The sequence below is a fragment of the Melanerpes formicivorus genome, unplaced genomic scaffold (genome assembly GCF_026170545.1).
Source record: "Melanerpes formicivorus ecotype bairdi unplaced genomic scaffold, bMelFor1.0.p_v2 SCAF_37, whole genome shotgun sequence".
NCBI classification, from domain to species: domain Eukaryota; kingdom Metazoa; phylum Chordata; class Aves; order Piciformes; family Picidae; genus Melanerpes; species Melanerpes formicivorus.
Genome location: NW_027142389.1, coordinates 2240888 through 2268507, shown reverse-complemented (window position 1 = coordinate 2268507; position 27620 = coordinate 2240888). Strand labels below are relative to the sequence as shown.

At 49.0% G+C, this 27620-nt stretch overlaps 1 protein-coding gene across 3 annotated transcripts; it reads right to left on the bottom strand.

The window, feature by feature from the left end:
* Nucleotides 1-298: 298 nt before the first annotated feature.
* Nucleotides 299-27619, bottom strand: HEPH (hephaestin). Of its 3 annotated transcripts, none has more exons than XM_068157587.1 (22): nucleotides 27514-27619; nucleotides 26968-27043; nucleotides 23707-23902; nucleotides 21217-21461; nucleotides 20075-20287; nucleotides 19341-19520; nucleotides 18681-18935; nucleotides 17943-18111; nucleotides 16272-16411; nucleotides 15966-16097; nucleotides 14491-14702; nucleotides 12751-12901; nucleotides 12276-12488; nucleotides 10791-11001; nucleotides 10212-10351; nucleotides 9283-9414; nucleotides 8249-8355; nucleotides 7312-7537; nucleotides 5730-5869; nucleotides 5212-5374; nucleotides 4225-4257; nucleotides 299-3444 (listed from the first exon to the last, which is right to left on the bottom strand). In XM_068157587.1, exons 3-22 carry the CDS (start codon nucleotides 23868-23870, stop codon nucleotides 3191-3193), a joined length of 3480 nt encoding a protein of 1159 aa, XP_068013688.1. In that variant the 5' UTR covers nucleotides 23871-23902; nucleotides 26968-27043; nucleotides 27514-27619; the 3' UTR covers nucleotides 299-3190. The 3 variants fall into 3 exon arrangements, with proteins under 3 accessions (XP_068013688.1, XP_068013689.1, XP_068013687.1); XM_068157588.1 differs by lacking the exon at nucleotides 27514-27619 and adding an exon at nucleotides 27321-27337; XM_068157586.1 differs by lacking the exons at nucleotides 26968-27043; nucleotides 27514-27619 and adding an exon at nucleotides 27321-27449.
* Nucleotide 27620: the final 1 nt, after the last annotated feature.

The window sequence follows — 27620 nt, the reverse complement described above, 5'->3', positions numbered from 1 at the left end:
CCTTGGAGTGAATACAACAGGAAATATCAGCTGCTTCTTACATTTATCCCCCCCCACAAACACTCAGATACTGGTTCTTCCATCAAGATAAACCAGTTCTGGACTCACAGGCACTGAAGTGGGGTACATCTTTTTGGTGGAACTTTTTAGATCTACTACAGCAAACTCTCTAAAAGGATGTATACAGCTGTTTCCACCTTCCTGTCCCTGTGCTGAGCCACACTAACAGATTACCTGAGCGCTTCCAAGCCTGCCCAGGCTGTGTAATTGCAAGCCATTTACCCAGCACAGAACAGACTTTTCTCTCAGGCAGTTTATTTTGCACTGGCAAAAGAAGGAGGAGCACTGGCAGGGGCTACTGCCCCAACTCAGTGTGACAGCTACTGCCACCCCCAGCACCTCCCTGTGGAGCAGCAGTGAGACCCTAGCCCTGCATACCTTGCTGTCTACTTGAGAAAGTGACTCCTTGGTAGCCACACATGCAGCAGGGATAGACCCAAAGCTGACACTGGGGGATGCTGAGACAGAAGGCTTGCTGCCAGAGCAAAACACAAACATGGTTGCAGGCTCCAGAGCTGTGAAACATCTCTCTCCTCCTTCTCCTCATACGCCCACCAGCTGGGAGAGCCAACTCCTGATGAGAAGCAGTTGTGAAGTTGCTGATAAAATGTTCTTTGCCATGGTTTGTTGCAACACAAAGTTTTAGCAGAGTGCTGTGTTTTGCCCAAAGTTTTCCCTGGAGTTTTCTCAGCCTTGGGTGGAACTGCTCATTAGAGGACACGGTATTTCCAAAGCCAGCCTCTTAGCTGAGGCCTCCTTTGGGGCCACAGAAAAGACCATGGCTGCTCCCCTTGCCCCAGAAACGTTGCACTGGAGGAATTGTAGCAGCCTGCATTAGTGGAACTAGCCCCAGCTCCAGTCCCTGTGCTGTCCTGCTGCAGAGCCAGCTCTGCTGCCCTCCAGCTTAGCACAAGGGCTGCTGGCTGAGAACTGAAGAACAGGTCACCTCCCTCTTTCTGCCTTCTTGAGGCAAGTAAATACTTTTTACAATGGTTCCTTTGTCTCAGTGTGGGCTCAGAATATCTTTTGATGTCATTTTTCCACAAGCCCAGGGAGGGGAAAACAAATTTAAAAGGGAAAATAAAATCAAGTGAAAAGGTTTCATGCTTGTTTCTTCCTTCTGATGACACAGCCTCTAAAAATTCACCCAGGCCTGGTGGGCTTGTAAACCTGGACCAGGGTTGATGATGTGCACAGAGTACCCACGTTCAGAGCATTCAACAGCCCTCCAACTCCTCACCAGGCTTTAATGAAGCATAATGAAAGGAAATTAATGAGCTTTGTCCCCACTGCCAAAGGAAAGGGCAGCTGGAAATATGCAGGAACCCAATATGAATTGAGCATGATTAAGTATGTCACAGCTATTGTTCCAAATGAAACGCTGCTGTTACACCTAAATAGCCTATAGCAGTCCCTTGTCATTACAGCCCTTCAGCTGGCTCTGCTTTAAAAGAACTCCTTTCCGGGTGGCTTTGGGAGACAATTATGTCCTTTCCAATGTATAACCAGGGACAGAAATATGTAGGCACTAACCTGCACCCATTAGATGACAGGGATTTGGTGGGTGAGCCAGAAGACAGACACCAGAGAGGGAACTGATTGGTAGCTGGCATGCGAGGTGATGTGACTGCTGTGTGTGTGGGCAGAGCTGCTGATGGATGAGAGCTAGCACAGACTGGGGAGTGGGCCACAGAGCTCTGGGGCTAATCACAGAGCTCACCACCTACTCACAAGTCTGGCTCCTGGCAAGACAGCTATAGCAGAGAGCAGGGACTGGAGATGCCCAAACCCAATCCAAAGGCACTTCTGGGGCTGGGTGCGGGGCACCGTGTCCCCATCCCCTCCTGGCTCCAAGCAGAGCTCCCCAGCACCTAGCTTCTCCCCCCTGGGCACTGTCATTAGCCACAGAGGGTCCAGTCAACAAATAAGCTCCATAAGCATCTTTTTGTCTGGGCAGGCCTCTCCATCTCCCCCACCTGTGACACTGCGCCATCTTCAATGGCAAGAGGCCCCTCAGTACAGTCCCTCCCTACAGCCAGCACCCCTGATCTCAGGCCATGCTACCTCATACTCCACAGACTGCAGCTTATTTGCTCCACACTGACAGATTCCACCAGCACATCAGCTTTCACCCTCATTACTGACATGCTTTTGCCTGGACAACACTGCTGTTGCACCACCATAGGGGAAGCACCCCCTGACTTTTTCCTGTCCCAGGCATAAACTCCAGGTCACACAGGACTGAGGCTTTGTCTCTGCTCACAGCAGTAATGCAGCAACACCTCAGCTCTGGAGAGAACTTTAATGAAGTGTATTAGAAAGGGAGAGACCAAACCACCTCACAGAAACATCACAGCATCCCTGCCCTGCACACAAGGAGCTGTGCTGTTTCTGAGGTACGACCTGACTGACTGAACTGTGACAGAGGGAAGCCACCAGGACACTCTGCAGCACTTGAAAAAGCTTCTTCTCCCAGCACAGGATACAGCATGCCTGGTATCAAAGCATGTTGCCTGAGATGCATCCCAGCAAGGCTGATGGTGGGGCACAGCTGCTGTCAGGCTCCTTGATGGAGCCATCTCCCACCATGACATGTACTGCCCTGGATTGGCATCTGTCCAATTCCTCATCATAAACCAGCAATCCAAACCTAAATTAACTTATTCTCTTCCCTATTCTTAACTGATCCACAAAAATGAACACATCATCTTCCTCCTTCAGATTAATTAGTTTCCAAGGCTCACAGTATCTTGGGAAACAATTCCCAACTCAGCTCTGACTATGGAGGAGGACTGGAATCTGGTCTAAGTTAAGTCTGCTGACAAAGATCAAGTGGAGCTTCTTCTGGAGAGGTCAGTAGAAATGTCTCCTCTCCTTCCTGGGGAAGAGAAGCATTTGAGAAGGACTTTTTCCTGGCTGTTTCTTGTCTTCAGTCAGTTCAAAGGGTCCTTGGATCTTTCCTGGACAAACCTTTTTCTTCACAGGGTGCTGAGGAGGTCAGGGGTCCAGCTTTCCCTCCTAAGATTCTAGAATTACAGTTGCACAATTGAAATGATGCCCCAAAAAAAATAATCTTTGCTGTGAACAACCACCCAGCCTCTGTCCCAAGCCCACAGTCTGTACATGGCTTTTATAGCCCTGAGCTCTTTTTAGACATGAGTTTGAATCCATCATCCAGAATGGACCTCCGGTTGCGTCTCAACTTCCTCTGCCTCTCAAGATAGATGATCAGTCCCAGGAGGATACAGATGACTACCAAAAATACAATTCCTATAACAGTTAGACTGATGACTGTGGCCTCTATCTGCCCTGGGGCCAGCTTAGCTCCAAAAAGCATCATCTTCTGGGAGTCATCCTTCTCTTCCACATCTTCAGGTGGCAACTCTGAGCAACAAATAATGAAAGTTCCAATGAGAGTCAGAAACATCACAACTCAGTGGTCCAAGAAATACCAAACAGGAGCAAAAAGATAAATCCAACACAAGCCAAAGGAGACTCAGCTGCCATCCCTCCAGCCTCATCTCTGAGGTCTCACAGAGATTTGAGAATGTGAATGGTTCTTTCCCTAATCCACTCCATCCCACTTCCCTGGGCAACCTGCTCCAGTGTTCCACTACCCTCATTATGAAGAGCTTCCTCCTAACAGCCAGCTTAAACATCCCCTGCTCTAGTTTATGGTGAATGTGAAAATTCCTTAGACCATATAAATCAAGAAGGGAGCATAACTAACCTGAGGTATCCCTTGGGTTTTGATTGAAAGGGATGAGCAGTGTCATCCCCTGTGTAACACCCTCCTTCAAATGAATCTCTGCCAGTTTCCAAGCTTGCACTCTTAAGATGAATCCATATGTAGCAAGTACAACAGGTTGCAAGGGCACAAAACTTCTCCACCCAACATGGACAAACAAGCCTGACAAGCCCAGCTTATTTTTATCATCAGAGCACAGACATTTGGTGGAAAGAAACAAACCAACCTGGAACCCTCCCTGGTATCCATCCTCAGAGTACTGTGCTGGCTAACCCAGCAGAGGAGAGAGGCTGAGAGTGGTGGTTGCATCCCTCCCTTCTCCTCCCACAGATCTAAACCTCTGTACTTGATTAAAGATTAAAGATCTCCCTTCCTCCTCACTCACACAGCATTTAGCAGCACAAAACACACCTTACCTGCACTGTGGTTTATTACTGCAAGCACTGGCTCTGAAAGGAAACAAAAAGAGCGTGAGAAAGTGTTGGGCTAAGTAGGTCAAGAGTCCAGCACACAGCATGTTGGGCAAGGATCAGGTCCAGAGGCAGCATGGTTTTCCAGGGCTTGTAGTTTTCTTGTCTCCTGTCAACACTTCCCTCTCTGTATCCCATCAAGAGTGTTTTTGTGGTACCTGCTTCAAAAGCAGTCCTACTGCTGCCACTCAGCCCCTTACTGCCTTTGGAAGAGGGGCCCCAATCCAAGTCTGAGCATGTGCTGGGCTGACCCTGGCTGGCAGAGTCACTTTCTCACCTCCTAAGAGAAACAGGGAGGGAATTGCAAGGCAAAAAGCAAGAAAAACCACTTGTGTGGCAAGATAAAGACAACTCAATAAGCTAAGGGGAAGGGAAGAACCAAAACACAAAAGCTCAAGTGACACCAAAGCAATCACTCACCACCATCACTCAGCTCTCCTAGCTGTGTCCTCTCCCCACTTCCCACCCACCCCAACCTACTGAGAAAGAGAAGACCTTGACCCTGTGCAATCACTGCTCTCCCACAGCTAAAACCTGGGGGTGTTACCAACTCCATTTTGCTAACTAATCTAAACCACAGCACAGTATGAGCTGCTCTGAAGAAAATCAACTCTGCTGCAGCAAACCCAGTACAGAGTGTCACCTTCCAGTGCTTCCTGGTGAAATTAGAAACCTTAGGACATGCATTTAGATCCCAGGTAATATTCTTAGTAAGAACAATTACAGCTGAACATTGGCTTCTCAAACACAAGCCAAAATAACTCAGTAACAACACAGGCAATGTAAACCCCAGAAACCCATTTGTCATTGATGCCAGCTGCAGGTATTGACATAGTCAAAGGGAACAGCTTCAATTAATATTCATTACCTGCCCAATTAACTGGCTGTTTATGGCTTGTAAGAAAGTTGTAACCATCAGTGACAGCTCCCTACCTGGTGCAGGCAAGACTGTGAAGAGTATTTCCATACCAGCATGGATATGATCAGACACATGGCAGTGAAGCAGCCATGTCCCAGGGTTCCCAACCAACATCTCCACCATTTCAAAGGTCCCAGGGAACAGGTCCACAACATCTGCTCTGTAGCTTTTGCCATTCTGTCAAAGGGAGAGGAGGTTGTTAACATGCAGTACTCTTCTCAGACAGAAAATGCTCTCACTGTCACTGGAGCCCACAGCAGTGCTATCACAGCTTTTAAAAGCTCCAAAATAAGGGAAAGTTCTCAAAGAGCAGCTCCAGACCTGTAGATGGGAAAGGAAAAACAGTCTGGGAATGTCCTAAGAAGGGTTAAGCTAGACATATCAGCACAATGCAGGGGCTCAGCAAGCCTCATCCCCTTCCTAGCTGGGTGAAGCTGCTGTGAAATCTTTCTAGAGGTTCAAGTCCATCAGAGTCCAGTAAAAGTGATAGCAGTGTTCAGTCTCTGCTTTAGCAGCAGCAGCACAGCCTTACCTTGTATATGAAGGTCTCTGCATGAAAATGGACTGTGTGGATATCAATCTCCTGACCCATTCCCAATAGGTACCAGTTCACCAGCTCCCCCTGGAACATGGTCAGCCCAGGCAAGGTTGCATAGAGCCTCCCATTGATGGCTGTGCAGTCAACAACATGCAGACAGAGCAGAAAAGGCTGTTACTGAAATGGTACTGAAATGCTGAACCACCTCAGAGGAAGAAGATGCAGGGCAAGTTAGGTGCTACAAAGCTGATACAGCAACCAGTTAGTGTCTTCCATATGACAATCCCCCAAAAGCCTGGCAGCCTGAAGAGCTCAACTACTCTGCTGACAGGAAAAGTGACCTGCATTTGTCAAGGCCATGCTGTAGCTCAGCTGAAATAAATCTCAAAAGCTACCTCTGGCTGAAAACCTGCAGTCAGCCAGCAGAGATGGTTTTCTGGATGTCAAGACATGTGAAAATGGCCTTAGCCCAATGACAGGGAAACATCTGCACATCAATCTCTGAACAATTAAATCAGGTAAATCCTGCCCAACAGGCAGCTCTGCCTTTGTTAGGGTCTCATGCTGGCTGTACACATTACATGCTAATCACTTGTGAAATTGCTACTTGGTGGGACTTTATTTCATGATTAGCACAGCAAGGAGGAGGAATATTGCTTTGACTGCAAGTGCAGGAGGGGGACCAAACCAGTGAGTGACCTGAATAGGATGGCTCACACAGAAACTTTCATGCTCAGATGAAAGCATGGAAGATGGTCACAGAGGGAACAAGATGGAAAGAGACATGGCCTGAGGGCAGGAACACTGGTGCTGCACTCCCAGAGCTGCCACAGGCACTTTCTGTAGCCCAAAACAAGCATCCCAGCTCATTACTGGGTTTGCTGGCTATGACTTTGAGTTAACAGTTATAACAGTGGCCACTTGTACCTGGAGATGCTTCCTATCACCTGTACAAACCCAGTAGTGATGACAGTACACAATGCAGCTCTTCACTGCTCCTATCTCCACAACTGCCAAGGGACTTGTTTTTTTTGCTGAGAATGCTTCAGACAGATCCAGATATAATGTGGAGAGGAAAAACAACCCCAGTACTCCTAAGTAGCATGTTAATTCAGAAAAACATGTTTGTCCTGCTATGGTACAAACAGCTTCTTGGTGATCAGCTAAAAACTGAGCCACGGACTGCAGCTCCATAGTACTGCAGCTCAGGCAATTAATCTGAAATACACTCTAAAGGTCCCAAGAGGGACAGAATGAAATTAGTCTGACATGTTAATTTCACATTTGCTTTTATTTCCTGTCCCTAGTCACTCAGCCACATCACAGCTTAACCCCTCTGGGCTCTTCCTCCTGACAGGGACAGCCAGACCGATTAACCTGCATTGTAGATCAAAGGTCTGGGCTGCAGTATTGAGAACAGACAGTTCAATTCTGTTCCTGCCACTGGTAATGGATGAGGGCATTCACTTGCAGCCAGGCTCTTGGGTTTGGGGTGGCTGACTCATTACAGAGGTCTCAGAGCCACCACCACCTTTGAGAGACAGCAGTGGGTGCTCAGGTGTCTAACAGGCATTACCATGCATCTTGTTGCTTTCCACAAACTTCTCATCCAGCAGGTTGATCTCCTTGTGGTTTCCCTTCCTGTAAGATTCCACGTTCTCCTCCAAGTACCAGGACTGGTTCTCATCAAAAACCAGGAACAGCAGGGCAAACTCCCTCTTTACATCCTTCCTGATCCCACCAGGCTGCAGAGCTCCTCTCCGGCAGATCTTCAGGGGCCCAATCAGACCACTGTACATATCCTGATCAGGGTGAAGGAGACAAAGACCTTCTCTTTTGGAGGCAGCTCTTTGCCTTTCAGCAACCATATTTGCTGTTCTGTTCTGCATCACCTCACTTAAAATACCCTGTTAAAGTACCCTCATGGGTGAAAATCAGCTACCAAAGCCCAAGAACAGATAGACTTTACATGCTCTTAGGAATGCAAATCCCAAACTCATAAATATGAATGGTATCAAAACAGTCTCCACTCTGGCTGCAAAAACCATCTGCAACTTGAGATAAAAAGGTAATGATGTCTGGCTTGAACGTGATGGCTTAGTGCAGGATCCCTCAGGTTGTTTTCCTGTGAAATCAGTGCTATGACAACTGGTCAAATCTTCCTGCTTTAGCCATGAGGCCTAATTTTGGACAACTTCTGCCTTCCTTGATCAGTCCAATGGTTCTCACTAATAGAAACCAGGACTTAAGTGGGAGAGGTCCTCGTATCCTTCAAATAACTGAAGGAAGGCTAATGGCATGGAGACAGGGAAGTTGTTTTCTGAAGGTTTGGGTTAGTTAAAAATGAGGACAAGCACTGGGACAAAAGCAGAGGACTTCCTCTCCCAGGAGAAGGCTGGATGTTCCAGCAGGTGGCTCTTCCACCTCTCACCTGTGCCAATCTCTAAACTGGTTTCTAGAGGGAGTGAAAGATAGGGTTAACTGGGCTTTTCTGGTTCTGAATTCTATTTCACCTTTACTGGGTCCACCATGGAGTAGTAGATCCAAGGGACACAAGCTGAGTCATTTGGCCCTGGGCCAGACCTCTCAGGAACTTCCCATCGGTAGGTCACTATGTCACCTGAGGGACAGAGGAGCACCATTAACATCAGTGCCATGCAATTCAGTTTGCTGAGCAGCATGCAAAGCAAGACAAAACCAAAGACCCAGCCTCCAAAGCACAAATGCAGTTCTGATTTTGTTGGACTCTGCCTCTTCTTCCCTCAAACACTGAGAAGCACAATGGAAGCAGCTCCCTACTAATGAGCCAAGCAGAGAGGTCACAGGATGCACACGCTGGCATCAACACAGCTTTGCTGTATCTGCTGCCTTTAGGGCTTGGACCTGACCTAGGAAATTGCACCTCTTTTCAGTACAGATGCAGCTCAAGATGGTATTTCATCTTTTTGAAGTATGTTTGTGGTGCTCATTCAAATTATCCCTATTTTGTGTGTCAGCAACACATTTCAGACAGATGGGGCCTGGCTGCACACCTGGCTTGGCTCAGACACCCTGCACGAGTTGAAGTGGACCAAAAATCACACAAAGCAGCCTCAGGACCCCAAAACAAACTGACAAGCAATGGTGCATTTCTCCTGTTCCATGCAATTTTCACACTGTTGTGCACATCAAAGAGCATAGGTTGCAAATAAGAGGGGCAGGCCATGCCCCACCACAAGTGGTCAGCCCTGTGCTGCAACAGAGTGGCTGAGCTGTGAGCTGCCATCACCCTTCTTCCTACAGAGAGACCATGCTCAGGGCTGGGGCTGCACACAGAAATGTTTGGGCAACTCTTATCCTAGAAGTCAGCAGAACACAAACTCCCAGGGCTGCCATTCCCACAGAAGTCACATCACTAAAACCACAACGAACCTGTCAGACCACTTATTGCTCAGGTCCAGCTCTCTGCCAGCATCTCAGCCTACTTCAGGAAACTAGTCCAGCTGTAAGGTTAAAACCAGCTTCATAAAGCCATACAGAATACATCTGGAGACCACAAGTGACTTACCAGGGTTTGCTATTTGTGGCTGCCTTGTCCCCCTCTCCAGCACCCCGTGTGCATGGATGGAGTAGGGTCGGGTGGCATTGTTCTTGAACACGATGTTGAGAATATCTCCCACTTCAGCCCACAGAAAAGGACCTTGAGATAGGAATAATGTACTGTTAGCCTATCTCCTAAGAATATTCCCACTTCTCTCATCATCTTCTCCCCAGAGATATTTCCTTATGATATTTATGGTGTTCCCCTCCCCCTTCTCCACCTCCTCTCTCCCAAAAGCAGAACTGGAAGTCAGCCTCAATCCAAAATAAGTCTTGGAAAACTAAACTTTGAGTTTCATCATGAGGGTATTGAAGGTTGTTAGGCATTTAAACTGTGGCCAGTCCAACTAAGGCTTCATTTCTGAATGCTGCTATGCTAAATTTCACAGCACCTTGATCATGCCTTGTTTAAAAACAAGTGGTAATCATCGGTGTGGCCTGATTACCACATATCAGAGCTGCAGCCTGCTTTGAATGGCCTACACTGCTTCAGCTCTGGCTCCACTTGTAGTCCTGAGCTTGTTAGAGCTGTGTCTCCACAGACTTCCATCAGCCACCTGCCTGCTTTTGCCCCCAAAGCATGCCTCTTAACCACAGTTTTTTTCCAACCTCTCTCAGACTCTGTAGGAGTCAGCATTTGTTTTTGTTCTACCATCAGAAGAATGCAAGTGAAATGCTGGAACAATGGCAGGCACAAGAACCACGTCTTCTCTACTACAAGCTGTGTTCAGGACCCTCTTTCTCCACAGCTGGCAGACATGGACAGAAAATAGTCCAAATTTCTCCCCACTTGTACAGACAGCAGATACCCAAATACCTAGATTACAGCCCTTAGCCACTGAGTCCAAGTCCCACTGCTTCATGAGCAGAGGATGCACCCTCTGCACATCTCCTTACCTAGTATCCCTAGGTGTTCATCACCATTTATCCTGGCCTTGGGGGTCTGGAAAGTGCCATCAGTGTACTCCCTGTAGACTGCTTTCTTGTACCTGGAGCCCAGCAGCCCATTCTCGTTGCTCAGAAACACATCGGCGTAGCTGAGAAATGCAGAACCGGGGCTGAGACACCCAAAGAGCTCCTCACAGGGAGCAAACAGCTAACCTGTGGCAGGGGGTTCCCTGCTGGAGTGGCTTTCCCAGAGAGCTCCTCTGGCTGCAAAGGTGTGGGGGCAGGGATGTGGGGCTGGGGGTTCCCATCAGCAGCGGTGTACACAGCCAGCTGACAAGATGGCCAAGGCCCACAAGTGCGAGTAATTCGTCATTGGAACGGGTTGCCCAGGGAGGTGGTTGAGTCCTCGACCCTGGAGGCGTTCAAGGGGAGATTGGACGTGGCACTTGGTGCCATGGTCTAGTCATGGGGTCTGTGTTGATAGGCTGGACTCGATGATCCTCGAGGTCCTTTCCAACCTAAGTGATACTGTGATACAAGTGGACATGGGAAGCTCAGCCAATGGCTTCCCCTGAAGAAGGGCTCTACCTCTCTGCAGAATGGTTGTGCCGTTCCCTCTCCCAGCTCCGGTCAGGGGCGTAGTCCCACACCACCTCCTCTGCCATGATGTAATACGTCCGCACCCCCCTGTAGTGGGGGGCAGGGGCAGGGCCCCCTCTGCCGCACTTGGAGACGGAGTAGCGCTCCCTCATCCCAGCCTGGTAGTGGTTGCTGGTCTGGCAGTAGATCTCGAAAGTCCCTGAGGGAGGCAGCACGAACAAGGAAATCAGCGACTCTGAGAGGTCCCAGGAAGCAGCTGCTTCCCACCAGAGCTTGTGACGTGGCTGACATCGGAATGTGTTTGTTTAGGGAGCTTGGTTGCCACGGGCCAAAATTAAAAGGGGTTGTTAGAGAAACCCAGCAGGAATGGCACAACAAAGTCCTACAGAAAAAATCCTCTCAGGAGGCTTCCTTATGCAATGACTGCCTCATTAGGGGTGAAGAAACCAACAGAGTGATGTAACACTGGCAGCACTGCTGGGACACTGGTGAAGGGAAAGATCTACCCTGTGAACCCCAAAGGGAAGGAGACAACTGGCAGCTGAGGCCATCACATGGAGGGATGTGAGACAATGTTGTGTGACTATCACACTACCTGGGAAGGCTGGGGTCTGTCCTGAACCCTGGATCTCCACAAGCCACAGACAGGGGAGTTAAGCTCTGATAGCTGCCTGCTGCTTTATTCTGAAAGAAGTGTTTGCCTATTCCTGTGGGTCCCAGGCAGCACTGTCCATCCAGGCTGTCACCACACATTTGCTAACAAGTGGCAGGCCAGGAAAAAAAAGTCAGTCTGGGACAAACCCCTCTAATTCCTGTCCCTCTCCAGAGTCAGATACAAAGACAGGAGCTGTAGCTTCATAAATGGGACCAAACATGATCTAGTGAGCCCCTCACAATGAGAAGGGCACTGAGGTGCTGGAGCATGTCCAGAGAAGGGCAACAAAGCTGGTGAAGGGTCTGGAACACCAATCTTGAGAGAAGCAGCTGAGGGGCCTGGGGTTGTTTAGTCCAGAGAAAAGGAGGGTGAGGGGAGACCTCATTGCTCTCTACAACTACCTGAAAAGGAGATTGTGGTGAGGTGGGTGCTGGTCTCTTCTCCCTGGCATCAAGTGACAGAAAGAGAAATGACCTCAGATTGTGCAAGGTTCAGATTGGATATTAGGAAAGTTTTCTTTACTGAAAGAGTGGTGAGGCATTGGAACAGGCTGCCCAGGCAGGTGGTGGAGTCACTGTCCCTGAGGGTGTCAAAAAAGCCTGCACAGACATGGCACTTCAGGACATGGTTTCATGGCCATTGTGGTGCTGGTTGGACATGATGTTCTTCGAGGTCTTTTCCAACAGAAACAACTCAATGATTCTATAAAGCACAGCTCACCCTGTAAGAGCTTACAGGGTGCTGCAGAATCAGCCACAGGAGCAAATACTCCAGCAGGAGGCTTTTCCTGCTGGTTGGTGAGAGGTGCAGGCACCTACCCTCATTGTCAGGCTGCATGAAGGCCGTAGCAAACGTGTGGGGGAAGAGACTGGCTGAATCTTTCCGCATCCCATTCATCTGCAGAGTGTTTCCCTGAAACACAGCTCCATGCACATCTGCTTCACTGCCCAAGCCCAGAAGGTGCCAGGACACTCTGTCTCCTTCACACATGTTCAGCCCAGGCAAGTTGCCAAACATAAGTCCGTTGATGGCTACAAGGAGAAAACAATTGACTCTGTGCAGGTAGATAGGGGCCAAGAGGTTCACTTTGTGCACACCCTTTGACAGGGCAGGCCTGAACCCACCCCTGAACAAGCTCAGGGCATGGCTACAGTGAGCTGTTCTTCTTGTCCCACGTCCTACTCGCTACCTCTCCCCTTCCCTGACCCCAGGCCAACTCAACATGCAGCCCCTCCAGCTTTAGGTGAACACCACCCCATGTTCTGCTGCACACAAAGCAGCATCAGGCCATACCATGCATCCTGTTTGATTCCTCGAAGCCATCATCCTTTTTCACAGATGTCTCTTCCATCCTCAAATAGTACTTAATGTTTGCATTTAAATACCAGCTGAGGTTCTCATCAAACACGCTGAAGAGGAGGTAAAACTCTTTGTCGACTCCTTTCTAAGACACAATCATAATGATGGCTGTTAATCTTCAAAATGCACCAATCCACCATCCTCACAGCCTAAGATCTTTTGCCTGACTCTCAGGTTGCCCTTCAATCTTCAAACTTGGCTCAGTGAGGACCAGGGCTCTGTCCCTTACTCATACTGAATGTTCCTCCTTTGTTTTGTTGCAGACCCCACTTGTGCATTTTCCATGACGTTGCACATGAGTCAAGTGATCAAAATTCAGCCAAGGACATGAAGTCATTGCCTTCTTCCCCCAGCACCCCTAGGTTTAGGTGTAAGTGTCATCATCTGTCCAAATCAGAGATCAGAACCCAGCCCTAAGGCAGGCTGTTAACTGTGTTCCACTCCTCCTTTCTGCTGGATTTGGGATATTTTATATTACCCTAAAGCCCTGAAAGTGTTAACACTCCCAAGAACTGCATTCCAAAGCAAGGTGTGTACCCCCACTAAAGGAACAACTCCAGATTCTCATTCTGAGATCATCTTCCTCAGCTGCATCCAGGAAGAATCATCATCTCCAGTTGTATCCAGGAGGATACCCTGCAGAGAGGGCAAAGTGATTTCCCCCCTCTGCAGCACAGGAGGAGTGGCTGTGCACCTTTCCCAATCAACCATTTATTAAAGGGTTGCCAAAATTGCTACCCCAAGTGCTTTTTTCCCCTGCCCTACCTTTCCAAACAAGTCTGCTTTGTTCACACCCTTTCAACACCTGCAGGTGCTTTCTCAGCACAACTCCTTCAAATAGAAGGTTGGATACATTCATGATCCTCTTGGCTCACAAGACTCACACTTAGACCCTGTGTAACATGCTGATCTCTTCTGCACTCCTATTTTAGCCCCCTCAGACAGCAAACCCCTCTAGAAGGCTCTTATGGCAGCTGGTTTTGCACTCAGCAGCCACTCTCTGATCTACACAAGGCTGGCAGGATGGTGCTAGGTTGGTTTTCTGATGCCTGCTGGCATTCACAGTAAGGCTCTGCTAATCTCTCCAGCAGTTGCCCAGTTCATTAATTAACTTCCTTCCCTAGACTCACTGCCAAAAGTGAAACTTCAAGATGAAGTTCTGCTCACCCTTCAGATGTCACCTCTCTTTCATCAGCAGTATAAAGACTGGCATGGATTTTCACATGCCTATTTTTTTTGCAGCCAGCTCTGCTTGAAAGTGAGCTGATCTTGGAGAAGAAATGAGGCTCATTTAAACCACAAAGCATTGTATCACTCCAGAAAAACACACCTGTAGGTGAAAATGGCTTTTCCAATGTTTCTGAGGCTGCAGTGACTACCCCACAGGCCTCTGAGACTTGCATAAAGTCCATGCAAGGCAGAGTTTTCAGCCAGGTTTATGAAATTTAAAGCAAACCCCAGAAAGCATTTTAAGGGCAGCCCAGAACACCAGACTTCCCCAGGTGTGACCTGGGCACAAGCTGTGCTGATGTTACCCTACCTCATGGCTTTGGTTCAATCCCCCTGGACTCACCCTGTTTGTTTCCATTATGTTCCCTAACATCTTGCTGAGCTTCCTTTCTCTACATGAAAGCCAAGAACCTGGCAGGAGGGTGGCAGGAAAACCCCTTTTACCTGCTTGTTGTTGTCATCCAAAGTGCCTGGCTTGCAGATGAGCAGAGGCCCTACCAAGCCTGAGCTTGTGTCCCTGACAGGGTTGGCAGCTGAGCTGTAGAGCCAGGTCAGACAGGGAGGGTCGCTGGAGGTGGGCCCCACGTGCTTTGGCACAGTCCAGCGGTAGGTGAAGTTGTGCAGTGGTGCAACAGAAACCCCATTCTGGGACAGACCTTGGAGAGAGATTGGCATGGTTACTCCCAAGGCCCCCATAACACCCTTGCTTGCATCACCTCCCCAGCTACACTCACGCTGGGCTTCGACTTCACTCATGTCAACTGCACCACCCTGCCTCTCCAAGGTGTGATGTGGGCATGTTTAAACGAGCCTACAGGGAGATGCTCTCCATAACATGTAAATTCCCCTGCCCAGTGCCATGGCAGAGATGGCCATGGCAGTGGGAAATAAAGCAGATCCAGCTGCATCTGGGGACATAAATGCTGGAAGCACGTGGTTATCTAAGCTGGAGTGAACCGAGCACATTCCCCTGCCCGCAGGGTCTCCAATAGCTTCAGATGGTCTGAGCACATCTGGAGCCATACTCCTTTGCAGCAGAGCCACAAAAATACTGAAGGTAGTGGAGTATTTCCCTTGTGAGGAAAGGCTGAGAGCTGGCTCTCTTGAGCTTGGAGCAGAGGAGCCTGAGGGGTGACCTCATTCATGTTGATAAAGATGTGACGGGTGAGTGTTTGGAGGACAGGGTCAGGCTCTGCTCAGTGATGCCAAATGATAGGACAAGGGACAATGGATGCAAGCTGGAGCAGAGGGTGACAGAGCCCTGGAGCAGGCAGCCCAGAGAGGTTGTGGAGTCTCCTTCTCTGGAAACATTCAAATCCCACCTGGAGGTGTTCCTGCTCTGGCAGGGGAGTTATGACTAGATGATCTTTCGAGGTCCCTTCCAACCCCTAACACTCTATGATTTGGCATCATCCTTGGGCAGCAGCTCAGTGGGGAGCCTCCTTCAGTGAGACCTCAGGGGAGCAGGCTGACTTCTACCCAGTAGGATTATCCAGTATCTTAAGGGGGCCTAGAAGAAAGCTGGGAAGGGGCTTTTTAGTGTCAGGTAGTGATAGGACTAGGGGGAATGGGGAAAAAAAACAAAACTAAAAATGGGTAGATTCAGATTGGATGATAGGAAGAAATTCTTCCCCATGAGGGTGGTCAGACACTGGAACAGGTTGCCCAGAGAGATGGTGGAAGCCTCATCCCCGGAGGTTTTTAAGGCCAGGCTGGATGTGGCTCTGGGCTACCTATTCTAGTGTGAGCCCCCACAGCAGGGAAGTTGGAACTGGATGATCCTTGAGGTCCCTTCCAACCCTAACCACTATGTGATATCTAGTCCTTCCCAGTTGCTGGAACTCCCCAGCACAGAGGAGGTACTGGCTATGGAGCTCCATCACTAGCATTAAAGTGGTCAAGAAAAGGGAGCCACAAACCATCATGGTACTGCATCCCTTCCCACGCCTTCCCATAGGCCACTCCGTGGGGCTGGATGCTGAAAGGCCAGGAAGCTTTGTTAATAAACGTCACCAGGATGGTGTCTCCAACTTCAGCTTTGATCACTGGACCTAAGCAAACAGAGCAGAAACAGCATGTCAGCAGTGGAGCCACTCCCCAGGCAAACCAGGAGCCAGGGCCACTTTTTCAACCAGGCTGAGGAGAGCAGAAGGCACAGAAGCAGGGTGGACAGCACCACCTGACAGCAGGAGTAGGGGACTGACAAGAATCCTCTGGAAGCATACCAAGGATCCCAAGGTGTTTCTCCTCCTCTGATGGCTGCTTCTCCTCCCGGAAGCTCTCATCAGTGTATTCCACATACTTTGCCTTCCAGTAGACTCCCCCAATCCGGTATGGGCCACGCTTGAAAAACTGCTCAGCAGGGCTAAACGCAAAAAGCAAGCATCAGGGCGTTGCTCTAAAGAAACCCAGCCCTGTCCTTCTGCTCTCTGCCCACAGCCCTCAGAGTGCCAGCAGCATTGCCAAGACTCTGCAGCTTTTCAGACAAGGACAGCATCTCTGGACTGGAACAAGCACAGCTTGTCCCTGTAAAGCCTTTCCATCCCACAGACTCATCTGCCTGCTGTGCTCAGGGGGCACTGACAGCACACAGCCCTCTCTGCCTGCTGACACAGCCAGGTTCAGCGGCACAGGTCTGAACAGCGACTCTACACGAGGTGTGAAAAGAGGGCAGGGAAGAAAGCTGCAGTGAGGACATGGAAAGGCAGTGCTAGAACACAGAGGCGTTCAGAGTCCAGGGGACAACTGCAATCATAACTGACAAAACCCTCCACACAACAGCTGTAAAGAGAGATTTATTTCCACCGCCACCACCCTGGCCAAACACGCAGGCAGACGTAGCTTGCCTTGCAGGAGAGGCAGCTTAGTTACAAGGCCAGCTCACACTCCTAAGGAGCTTTCAATTAGCAGGTCTGCAAGAGAGCTGCTGCGTGGCTTTGGGTAAATCATTAACCACACTGCATTTCTGCTTCTCCATCTGAAAGAGGAATATCCCCCCCAAAGCTTCCCAGGGAAGGGAAGAGAAAGGGAGGAACTTAGCCAAGTCTGAATGGGAAACCACTTGCCAACTGCTCTCACAGCCATTTGACACATGGGATAGAAGGCTGTCATCAAGGTCACTGCATTTGATTTCCTGGAAATTGCTCGCTGTGGCACAGCTACACTGAAGCCTATCTGCAGGCTGGGTCTGCCACCCTGTGTCTGCTGCAAGATGTGCTCTTTAGTAGCTAAGATGTACAGCTCTGTTCCTAGGGCATGCACAGCAGATCCAAAGCCCAGAGGCAGCAGCCCACGTTCTGCCTAAGCTGGGGCCCCTGGTGTCTGTGGGCAAGGCCACAAAACGCAGCACACTTCCACATGCAGTCCTCAAGGCACCCAGTACTGTCCTCAGGATGAGCTGGCTACGGCAGCCTGCACTTCCTATGGGATGATCTGTCCAGTCTGGAGAAAAGGAGGCTGAAGGGAGACCTCATCGGTCTCTACAACTACCTAAAGGGAGTTTGGAGCAAGGAGGGGAGCCAGCCTCTTCTTGGTGTCAAGTGACAGGACTAGAGAAAAGGGTTTCAAGCTGTGCCATGTGAGGCTTAGGCTGGGTGTTAGGAAATTTTCCTTCACTGAAAGGATTATCAAACATAGGAATGGTCTGCCCAGGGCAATGGTGAAGTCACTATCCCTAAAGGTGTTTAAGCAGCCTGTGGACCTGGCACTCAGGAACATGGTTTAGTGATGACCCTTCAGTGCTGGGTTGAGGGCTGGACTGGATGAGCTCTGTTCCAGTCAGATGTGTTCTGTGATTCTGCAGGCATCTATTTTGGTAGGAAATTCCACATTTTCCTTTGCAGCCTCCCCAGCGCAGACAGGAGACACCAAACACCGCCCTAGCCCATCCTCCTTACCTGCCTGCCTCATCCAGCTGTTTCCCACTGCTTTGGTCAAGACTTGAAGGTCCATAGTCCCACTGCACCTCCTTTGCAGCTATGTAGTACTTCCGAACTCTCCCGCCCAGGGTGGATGCTGGAGCTTGCCGAGAGCAGGGCCGGACTTCATAGAGGGCTCCCATCCCAGCTGCCCAAGACATGGTGGAAGACACATGCTTAACCCCTCTCAACCACTTTGACCAGGCAAAGAACAGTCCCATCTTCCTACCACAAGCTGGCCATTCCTCCTCTGTTGGCCCAAGAGGCACAGGTCTGGGAGAAGGCAGTCAGGTGGTTCCCACAGCAAAGGCTTTCTCATGGTGGTGAGCAGAGCTTCTTACCTTGGATATTGGATGCTATGGAAGTATGGGCAGAGAGCAAACAGAGCCTCCTGCTGTCCTCAAATTTACCATGCAAGAGCCTCTTACAGGGATTAGAGTTCTAAAAGCACTGCCTCCTCTCAGCTTTCAGCTGCACCACAGATCACTATGGATCATTGCATAGCAGTACAGGGCATCCTCACTAGGTCTGGCCTGCACATTAGTCAATCATTGATCCACCCCACGTTGTACAAGACAAGGAGTGACCCTATTCACCTAGGGACACTTTTTTGTGGGAATGCTGCCCAAGACACTGTCCCCTCCCACATGGTAGGACACAGGACCACACTGGGAGGAAAAAGGAGGCTGCAGAGTACAAGGCATCTTCCAGCCTCACCTTCTATGTGATCATTGATCTGACAGCTCAGTAACCACTTCCCAGGGTTACTGGGGATCATGTCTGCTGTAACAAAAGTGGCTGGGAAGAGGCTGGCCACATCTGTCCTATGGCCTCTGATGTTGAGTGTCTCTCCATGGAAGTAGGCCGTGTGAACATCCACTTCGTTGCCCATCCCAAAGAGGTGCCACGAAACATAGTCCCCAGCACACATTGTCACCTCAGGGAGGTTCCCAAACACATAACCGTTGATAGCTGCAAAACCAAGAAAGCCAAAGACCAGAGATTAGAAAGAGGCTTTCAGAGCTTCTGCCAGCAGGTCACAGTACAGACACTTGGAGGATGGAAGTCATCAGAACTCACCATCCTCCTCTTGTTCTGGAGAGCCCAGCTCCAGAAATGAGGGGCATTCAAGTATCTCCAAACAATTAGTGAAGGCTCACTAGAGCCAAAGATGAACTTGAAACAACCCTTTTATTTTTCCCTGGAGCTGTTGCTGTCCCTGTGATGTTGTTTGCTCAGCACATGACCTCAGAGCTTGCTGTCTTGCTTCTCCCCTCTACCCAAACCCCAGGCACACAACAGCAGAAAGTGTATTTCAGGACACCAGAGCAGTGACAGCGCTGGCAGAGTCAGCAGCTTCACAAAGGTGACACTGACCATGCATTTTGTTGCTTTCTTGGAATTCCTCATCTTCTTTGTCTACAGAAGCTGGATCTGTGCAGAATGCTGCAATGTTCTCATCCAGGTACCAGCTCAGGTTCTCATCCACCACACTGAACATCAGAAAGAAATCGATGTCCACATCCTGGCGCCTTTGAGAACTGCCAGTCAGTATCCCTAGGGAGAAAGAAGAGATGAACAAACCCCCATGCATGCAGAAAAGCAGACATCAGTCAAGAGGTTAGAACACCAAAAGCAGAGCAACTCTTATCACAGAAATTTGAGACAGATGCTTTCCCCACCATCCTACCACAGGTCATTGCCAAGTTCCAGCAGGCTCACTCTTTTCTAACACATCCCTGCTAACAAGTTTCCTGCTCTCAGGCAGCTCTTCCTCTGCATGGCTGAACTCCAACACCTTCAGTGTTCCCATTCCTGCTGAAATCAAGCCATTCCCAGTTACTTAATACACAAACTTGGACAATACTCCTGTTTTCAACATGGATTCAAACACCTCTTTCAGATCACAAGGTCTACAAGCTTACCTGCCCAGCCACTAAGAGATAATGACAACACAGTGGACAAACCCCAGATACTGTCTCCTCCAGTCATGCTGCATTTTCCCCTGAAGCTGGGAGCTGCCCACCAGAGTATGTTCTCATCCTATCCTTGTTCAAGTCACCACAAAACCTTCACAGTATGAGACTGCTGCCTTCTCCTGGAGTTTTTACCTTTTCTGCACGTCAGCAATGGCCCAATTAGTCCAGATGCAATGTCCTTTGGTGCATCAATATGAGAATGGTAGATCCAGGTCAAGCAGTTTGGGTCATCAGCAGTTGGGCTGTGATCTTCAGGGACTGTCCAAGTATAGGTGTAATTCCCTCCTGGGAAGACAGCATCGTCCTTCTTCTGATCCTGGGGGGACATATCAGGATACAGGGATCCTAGAACAACAGAGCAGTCACAACATCCATTCAAGAGCAGCAGAGATGTCCACACATATAACCTTCAACTGGGCTGCTCTCACTCAAAGCTGCACATATATATGTGGGTAGCAGATTTTAAAGGAAGCCTCACCACCCCAAGGCTGAAAGTGTTTAATCATCATTATCTCAAAGAGAAACTGAGGTGCAGAGCCAGTGTAAAGCAACTTGCCCCAAATGGGTCTGCAGAGAGTCAGAAAGACAACTCCCATCCTGCCTATTGCTACTTTGCCCTCAGCTCTGCATTGTGCCACAGTCAGTCTCACTACAGTCTCTAGAGTTGCTTCAAAGAGCAGATCTTTGGTCTCATATTTCACCATTCTTGTGAACTCCCTGGAGCTTATCACACTCAAGACTCAAACTACAGCACTTCAAATGATGAACACAGCTCACTGCCTTCTGCATCCCTCTCCCACCAGCAAGCTTTGAAAGTTCTTCCAAAAAAATAACCAAGAAATCTTGCCTGTGTAAATGCCCCAGTCAGGAAACTACTCCCATCCCCATGATCCTGAGTACCCAAGAGCAGGTGACTTCACTAAACACCTATGGGCAGTAGTAGAATAGAATAAACCAGGTTGGAAGAGACCTTCAAGATCATCGTGTCCAACCTATCATCCAACACCACCTAATCAACTAACCCATGCAACCAAGCACCCTGTCAAGTCTCCTCCTGAACACCTCTAATGATGGCGACTCCACCACCTCCCTGGGCAGCCCATTCCAATGGGCAATCACTCTTTCTGTGTAGAGCTTCTTCCTAACCTCCAGCCTTCCAGCAACAGAGCTTTGAGCTAACCAAGGCTGTGGCTTTGCAGACATCGCTCCTCAGTGCGCAGCCCAAAGATCCCAGTGAGAAAAACCTGTCTGCCTTCTGGCAAAGGCTCTCTTACCTTCAGAGTCCTTCTCGTAGAACACACCATGAGGATGGATTGTGTATGGTCGACTAGCAAAATTTTTTAGGTGCACTTTAATGGTATCCCCCACTTCTGCCCGGATGAGGGGCCCCAGGAATCCCAACCAGCCAGGTTTGGGAACCTCAGTGGTGTACGTGGAGTCTGTGTATTGCTTAAAGACAGCCTTCTTGTACGTGCTGCCCACCCTGTCTTTGCCAGGCTGGAGAAATCTTGAGGCCTTGCTGTTAAATGCAGAGAAGGGAAAGGCACCATGAGTCATGCACTGCAGAAAACAGCTGGTCGATAACACAGTGGCGTGACAATGACACACAGCTTCCCAGGTAAGCCCAGAGCTTTGGCATTACAGAGGACCACCTCTGCTCTACCCTAGAATGCCCTAAACTATCTGTGAGCTTCCTCTTCCCACACCTCTGGCTGCTTGAGAAACAGGCAGCACTTCATTTGAAACACAATGGCAGATGTCAGCCTTTGAGACCACAACCACAATGTACGGCCAGAGCCTTGTCCCCAGTTCTTCAGTGCACTTCTGAACTCCACAGTGCAAGCAAGAAATGGGAAAGATGGTGCTTCTTTGACAGCTACATGGAGGTGACACAGGGAAGACCAAAGTCCTTCTCATGACTGTTTCAGCCTTCACCAGGCATTTAGAAACCCACTTCAATGCCTTCATGACATTTGCAGCTAACTCCCAAGGCAGGGTGGAGGGGTACCCCCTGAGCTCTCTGGCCAAAATTCACAGTCTAAAAGATAACTTTCTGCTGAAGAGGTTCTGAGTTACTTGTAGAATGCCAGGTGAGTCAGGCAGGTACGTACACAGCACGTAAGCAGCTTCCAGAGTTAAAATCTCTTGCAGGTACTAAAGTTCAACCCATGAGTGTATTTGCTCTTTATGGCTAATTCTGAGTAGATAAGAGATGAATCACACTGCAGGTATTAGTGGGACTGGCCTAAAGGAGAGCTGGGATTACTCCTCCCACTTCCCCCCTGGGATCAATCACCCTGCAGTATTATAAGGAAGCCTGAAACATGGGCAGACTCCAAAGGGTAGCTCCAGAAGATGAACAGCTGAGACCAAAACACTGAGGATCACCCTCATCATTTGAAGCTGTGAAGGGCTGAGCTCCAGCTCTACCACCTAGAGCCCATCCCTTTGCAGTCATCCCTGCAGCACCATTAGTTTACAGAGAATTCCTACTTCATTGTGCAGATTTGCCTCTTTCCCCCCCCCTCTCTGTTTCTTCCCAACAAAATTATTCTTCAAGCATTTTCCTGCCTTTGTCATTCATATCAATATCACATCCTTCTCTGACTGCTAGCAATTTGGCTTCTGCAATCATTGTAACAGTCCCATTAGCTAATTGTTGTCAGTGACAGAAGAGTTTTTAAATTGCTTTGGAGTTCTAATGACCTTGAATTTCATTTCCATCTCTTCACCTATTGTGAGAGACAGCAAATAAAACCTACTGCTCTCATTGTCACTGCAGGAGGCAGCAATAACATCTTTACTAATCCTGAATTCAGGGTGTTTTCTTCTCTGTGAACTAATCTCTGGAGAACAGAGATTTTATTTCTTCCACACTAAACTGACAGACCTTGGTGTTTTGCTGTGAACCCCTCCTATTCCTCCTGTGCTGGTTCTGAAAGGTTGGTATAAACCTGAGTGGGTTTCATCACAAAGGGGTAAATGGCTGACAGCAGGTCAAGACACACAGGCTATGTGCCATGGAAAATGAGGGGAAGAAGCAATACAAAGGGCAACACAAATGCCTTTAAAAAGCTGTGGAAAGCTATTTTGAAAAAACCCAAACAAAAACACTCCAAAAAATAAACAAACCACAAAAAAAAAACCCAACCCACACAAAAAAAAAAACCAACAAGCAACCAAAGAAAAAGGTTTAGTGTGTTGAAAGCTAAAACCAAACCCTGTTTTTGTCATGACTCAAAGTAATTACTCAAGTTTGCAGATTTTCTTTTGCAAGAGAAAAAGGACACAACAGGAAAAACATACACCAGGAAAACCATTTTTTCAAACAGCCCCTAAAATTTCATGCTGTAAGTTCCATCAAGCCTGAGGCTTACCCAAAAACAAGCTGGCTCTGTGAAGTCATTTACACCAAAGTGAAAAGTCAGCACGCCTCAGGATATACAAGCTGATCACCAGCTGGAACTAAGGAAAAGGAGACCCTAGGGTAGAGCATTGCACAATCTGTTCTATTCTAGATTGTTTATACTTCCCTCTCTGTGCAGGCACTGGCTGCTCCTTAACACTGACCATTCCTTCTGCCGCTGGTACAGTTTCTATGCTCCTACAATAAACCAAGTTAACCATTAAGCCCATAAAGATCAGGCATCTATCAGGCTGTCTCTCTTGCTTGCTTAGATGCCCCAGAATGCTTGCACAAAATCTCTCATGAAATGGCTATTTTAGGTCAGTAGCAGACTGAATCCTGCCAGAGCTACACATACAGGTTCTGTGTGATGCTTTGGTTAGCCAGCACGTTCCTTCCCGTTGGGGCATAGTTCCACTCCACCTCACGGATCCCCAGGTAATAGACTCGAGTGACATCTCCAGCAAGCACTGCTGACAGGGTGTGGATGTGAAGCAGCAACAGCCAGAACAATCCCATCATAGCCTGAATGAAGGCACTGTTGGAGGTTACACCTATTTGGGAGAAAAGAAAAACAAAGGCAATGAAAGGGAAGTAGATTGTGGTTATATGGTTTGAAGGAACTGGACGTTTTGAAAGGGCACAGAGGAATCAGGGAGAATGAAGTCAGGCACTGGGATCATTGCTCAAACATCCAAGGAGGAAATCACTCCCACAATAAAATCAATACAAAAGTTGGATGGAGGCTGTGCCTTGCTAATCAGTCCCCAACAACAAAGGGGCCCCTCATAGCAGCTCGATTAACCTTTCTTTTTGTCTGCAGTTCTCTTCCCAATGCCTGCTCCATAGTTTGGAGAAAATGTTGCTAATTCACTCAGCCTTCACTCAGCAGGAGATGAGGTGAATAGATTCACAGCAAATGCTGTGTTAGCAGAAAAGGCACATGCAGATCCCATATGCTGTGTAAGGGTCATCTTAGGGCAGCAGGGCCCTGAGCAAATGTGACACATGCCCTGGAATTAAAAGTGACAATTTTCACCACCTCTGATGTCCCAAATCATCTTACAGGACACATCCAAAGCTCAGGGAAAGAATCCTCAAATACCTTTATGTGTTAAACCATTGTCAAGATCTTTCAGTTCTACACCACCTGAGGAAGGATGATTTTGTCACTACGAAGTCATTTCAAGATTGCTTTTAAAGTGTGGCTCTGTGTAACCCAGGGAGTGCACATCAAATGGGCTGCCCAAGGCTTTTTTGCTTAGCTTAGTTCCATTAAAAGATTTTTCCCCTTGACTTAGATCAAAGCAAGGAGCCTACTCATAAAACCTCCCATCGACACCAAGCTTGGTCTGAATAAGCACCAGAAATACTCAAGAGGGATTCAGGGCAAGCTGCAGGAATTATCTGAAGTGGTAGAAGCAGATCTGTGCAAGTTCAAAGAACTACCTATGTGAAGGAGAAATGGATGCAATATGGGGCAGCAGAATTGCACCAGAGGGTAAGAAAATAGCTCAGGGGGGGAAATGAATGACAAACTAACTAAAACCCCCCACGAAAAGAAGAAAGATCTCCTCCCGTGATAGGATTCACAAAGCCGGATGTAGGCAATAATCAAGCTGCCATGTAACACAGACATTTCAGCTCCTGAGACAGAACAGCAACTTGGAAAACACTCAGCTGAGAGAAACAGAAAGCAAAAGAATTACAAGAATGTGACCCAGCAAAAGAGCTTGAAGGAGTCGGTTTTCCTCAACTGCCAAAAGAAGGGGGTGGTGAGATAACACATCAGACACAGAAAGGGGTTTCAGGAAGAGGTTGTCCTTATTTATGCTGCCTTTGCCAACAGCAACATGACTATCTCAGGCTATTTGCAGTAAACCTGGATATTCTGTAGGCTTTTGGCTTCACACTGGAACAGCTTTCCCAGAGAAACTCTGGAAACTCTCACTACATCCCATACTAAACGTTCAAGATTCAAGCAGCATATGCCAATGAGATTCATATTCATATCCCTTCTAAACCTGCGTTTCTGATTCCAAACATCCTGAATTTGCCTTGGAAGCTAAGGATAATCAAGTATGACTGATTCCAAACCGTCATTAAACCGAGAAGTTGAGAGAAAACAACTCCCAACTTGGAAAAAACACCTCTTCCCTCTCCTTTCTCAAAATAGGTTGTAGGGATGTCTCTAAAACCATGGTGGTTTGGATCCACCACCACAGTACAGCTCTGCAGAAGGTCCCGGTCACACACTGAAGAAACTTGAGTACAGAGGAGCCCCTTCCGTGTGGGTGTAGCAGCACACGAGTGATGGCAGAGCTCAATCCCTCTGCAACATGCTGCCCACTAACTTGAGCATCCTTATTCCCTGCAATTGTTCACAGGGAGGTGAAATACCTGTCCTGAGCCACTCATTCTGTGCCAAAATAAGTGGGATTCCAAGGCAAGCTCAGAAAGCCGTACCTGCGCCATTTCACACACACACACACCAGATTAGCAGTGGTCACAGCAATGAGGAAAGACAAGGCTGGCACCACCAGCCCTCAGCCCACAACCTCCCGTCCTGCCAGCACACGCCCTGCTGGGAAGGGCAGGGGGATGCTTTTGACTCAGCCGAAGAGGTGGCCTTCTTGTCATCACGGGTCAAAGTACGCTGGAGAAGCTCTCCAGGAAAAGTGTGCCCAGTGCGTGGGGCAACTCTCCTCCAGGACTGGGAGCAGCTGAGCCCAGGGAGATCAGTGAGGGCTAACCTTTATGTCCTCTCACATTAAAGGCTTTTGCAAGCAACATCAAACCCTAGGAAAGAGCAAAGCTTAGACTTCACACTAAGCATGAACAGTGACTCTTAAAGCTGTTTGTGCAAACTGCCCAAGACAAATGCCAGCAGCACCTGCTATTCCTACATGGCAGGGTCCCTGCTCACCATATCAAAGTGCCACACTGCAGCATCACTAGGCTGATCAGAGAAATCAGAGTCAGCCAGAAGCCATGGCAATCTAAATGTCCTGTGAATGTGCTCTGGCACTGCAAAAAAACCAATGAATCAAGGACCACATCTTGGGGACAGCCTTGCTGAGGCTCTACAAAAGCCCTGCCTGGACCTCAGGCTGAGTTTGATCGTGACATAGGTCTGTGGTAATTATAAGAAACAGCAAAACACCACCACTCAATGGGAACTCAGCAAGCAAGGGTGATTCTGTTCTCACAACCTCTTCACAGGGACCAGCCAGCAGTTTGTCACTCTGCTAGTGCAAGGTGAAGGAAACTGAGAGATAATTTTCCAAAAGTTCATTTTTCTTTGAAGCCTATGTTGTGATTAAGAAAAACATCCCAAACAACAAGCCCAAACAAAATACGACTCAAATTTCGTATTGCATTCATCCCTGAACTCTGGTAGTCCAAAGCAGAATCCATACCCCCAAAACTTCCCTTTTCCCAGTAAATTAGCAGAAAATTAGGTTTTGGTCTATGTGGTCCCTAACCAACTCCCACTTTAACAAGTCAGCCAGGCTGTCCCCAGAGTTCTCTCCCGGCACCTGACTGAGGAGAAACCATCATCCAAAAAAAAAGTGGAAAAGGGATTAAGGAGTGAAAGAAACCATTCCCCCGCCCTTACTTGAGGAGCACGGCTGGAACCGGGCTCGGCGCAGAGGGCGACAGCGTCAGCTAGGAGACATCGCGGCGGCAAGGACCTGTGGAAGGAGGATGCGCTGGCACAGCCGGGACAAAGTCTGGCTGTAAACGGGGTTCTGCCTCTCCTCCCCGGGCTGGCTCAGCCCCAGCCCCGCCAACAGCGCTGACTCCCCTGCCCCGGGCACGCCCCCAGCGGGGCCGCGCCACCGGACTCCGCTCCACCACCCCAGGGCCCTGCAAATTCGTACACCCGAGAGCAGCTTCCCCGCCCGCGGGGGCCGGGCTGCTCCTTTCCACTCCTCGCCGCCCCGCCCGTCGGGCCGCCCTGCCACACACCTGTAGGTCGTGCCCCAGCCCCACGCTCCCCGGCGCTCCGTCCGCGACCCGAAGAGGTCCCACTGGGCCACCGCCCCACAGCGCACATGCTCCCGGTCTCACCCGGCCTGGCCTCACCGGGTGGGCGCTCTGCCTGGGTACGCAGGGAACATGGGGCACGGCCAAACTGCGACACGCAGGTGCCGGCACCTACCTACTGGGCAGGCAGGTGGGCGGGTGAGGCTAGACGCAAAGTAACTCAGCTCTAGCCTCACCAGGAGACCCTCCCCGGGGAGCACCGGGCACGGCCCCTTTAAAGGC

Bases quoted from the DNA above. Each gene is read 5' to 3' on its own strand.
- HEPH (XM_068157586.1), bottom strand. From the start codon at position 27,408: ATGTGCGCTGTGGGGCGGTGGCCCAGTGGGACCTCTTCGGGTCGCGGA. The intron at 20,288-21,216 runs GTAAGAGAGCCT...CTGTTGTTCTAG, and splicing joins CTACGAGAAGGACTCTGAAG to GATCCCTGTATCCTGATATG. The intron at 3,445-4,224 runs GTAAGGTGTGTT...TTTGTTGCTCAG, and splicing joins AGTAATAAACCACAGTGCAG to AGTTGCCACCTGAAGATGTG.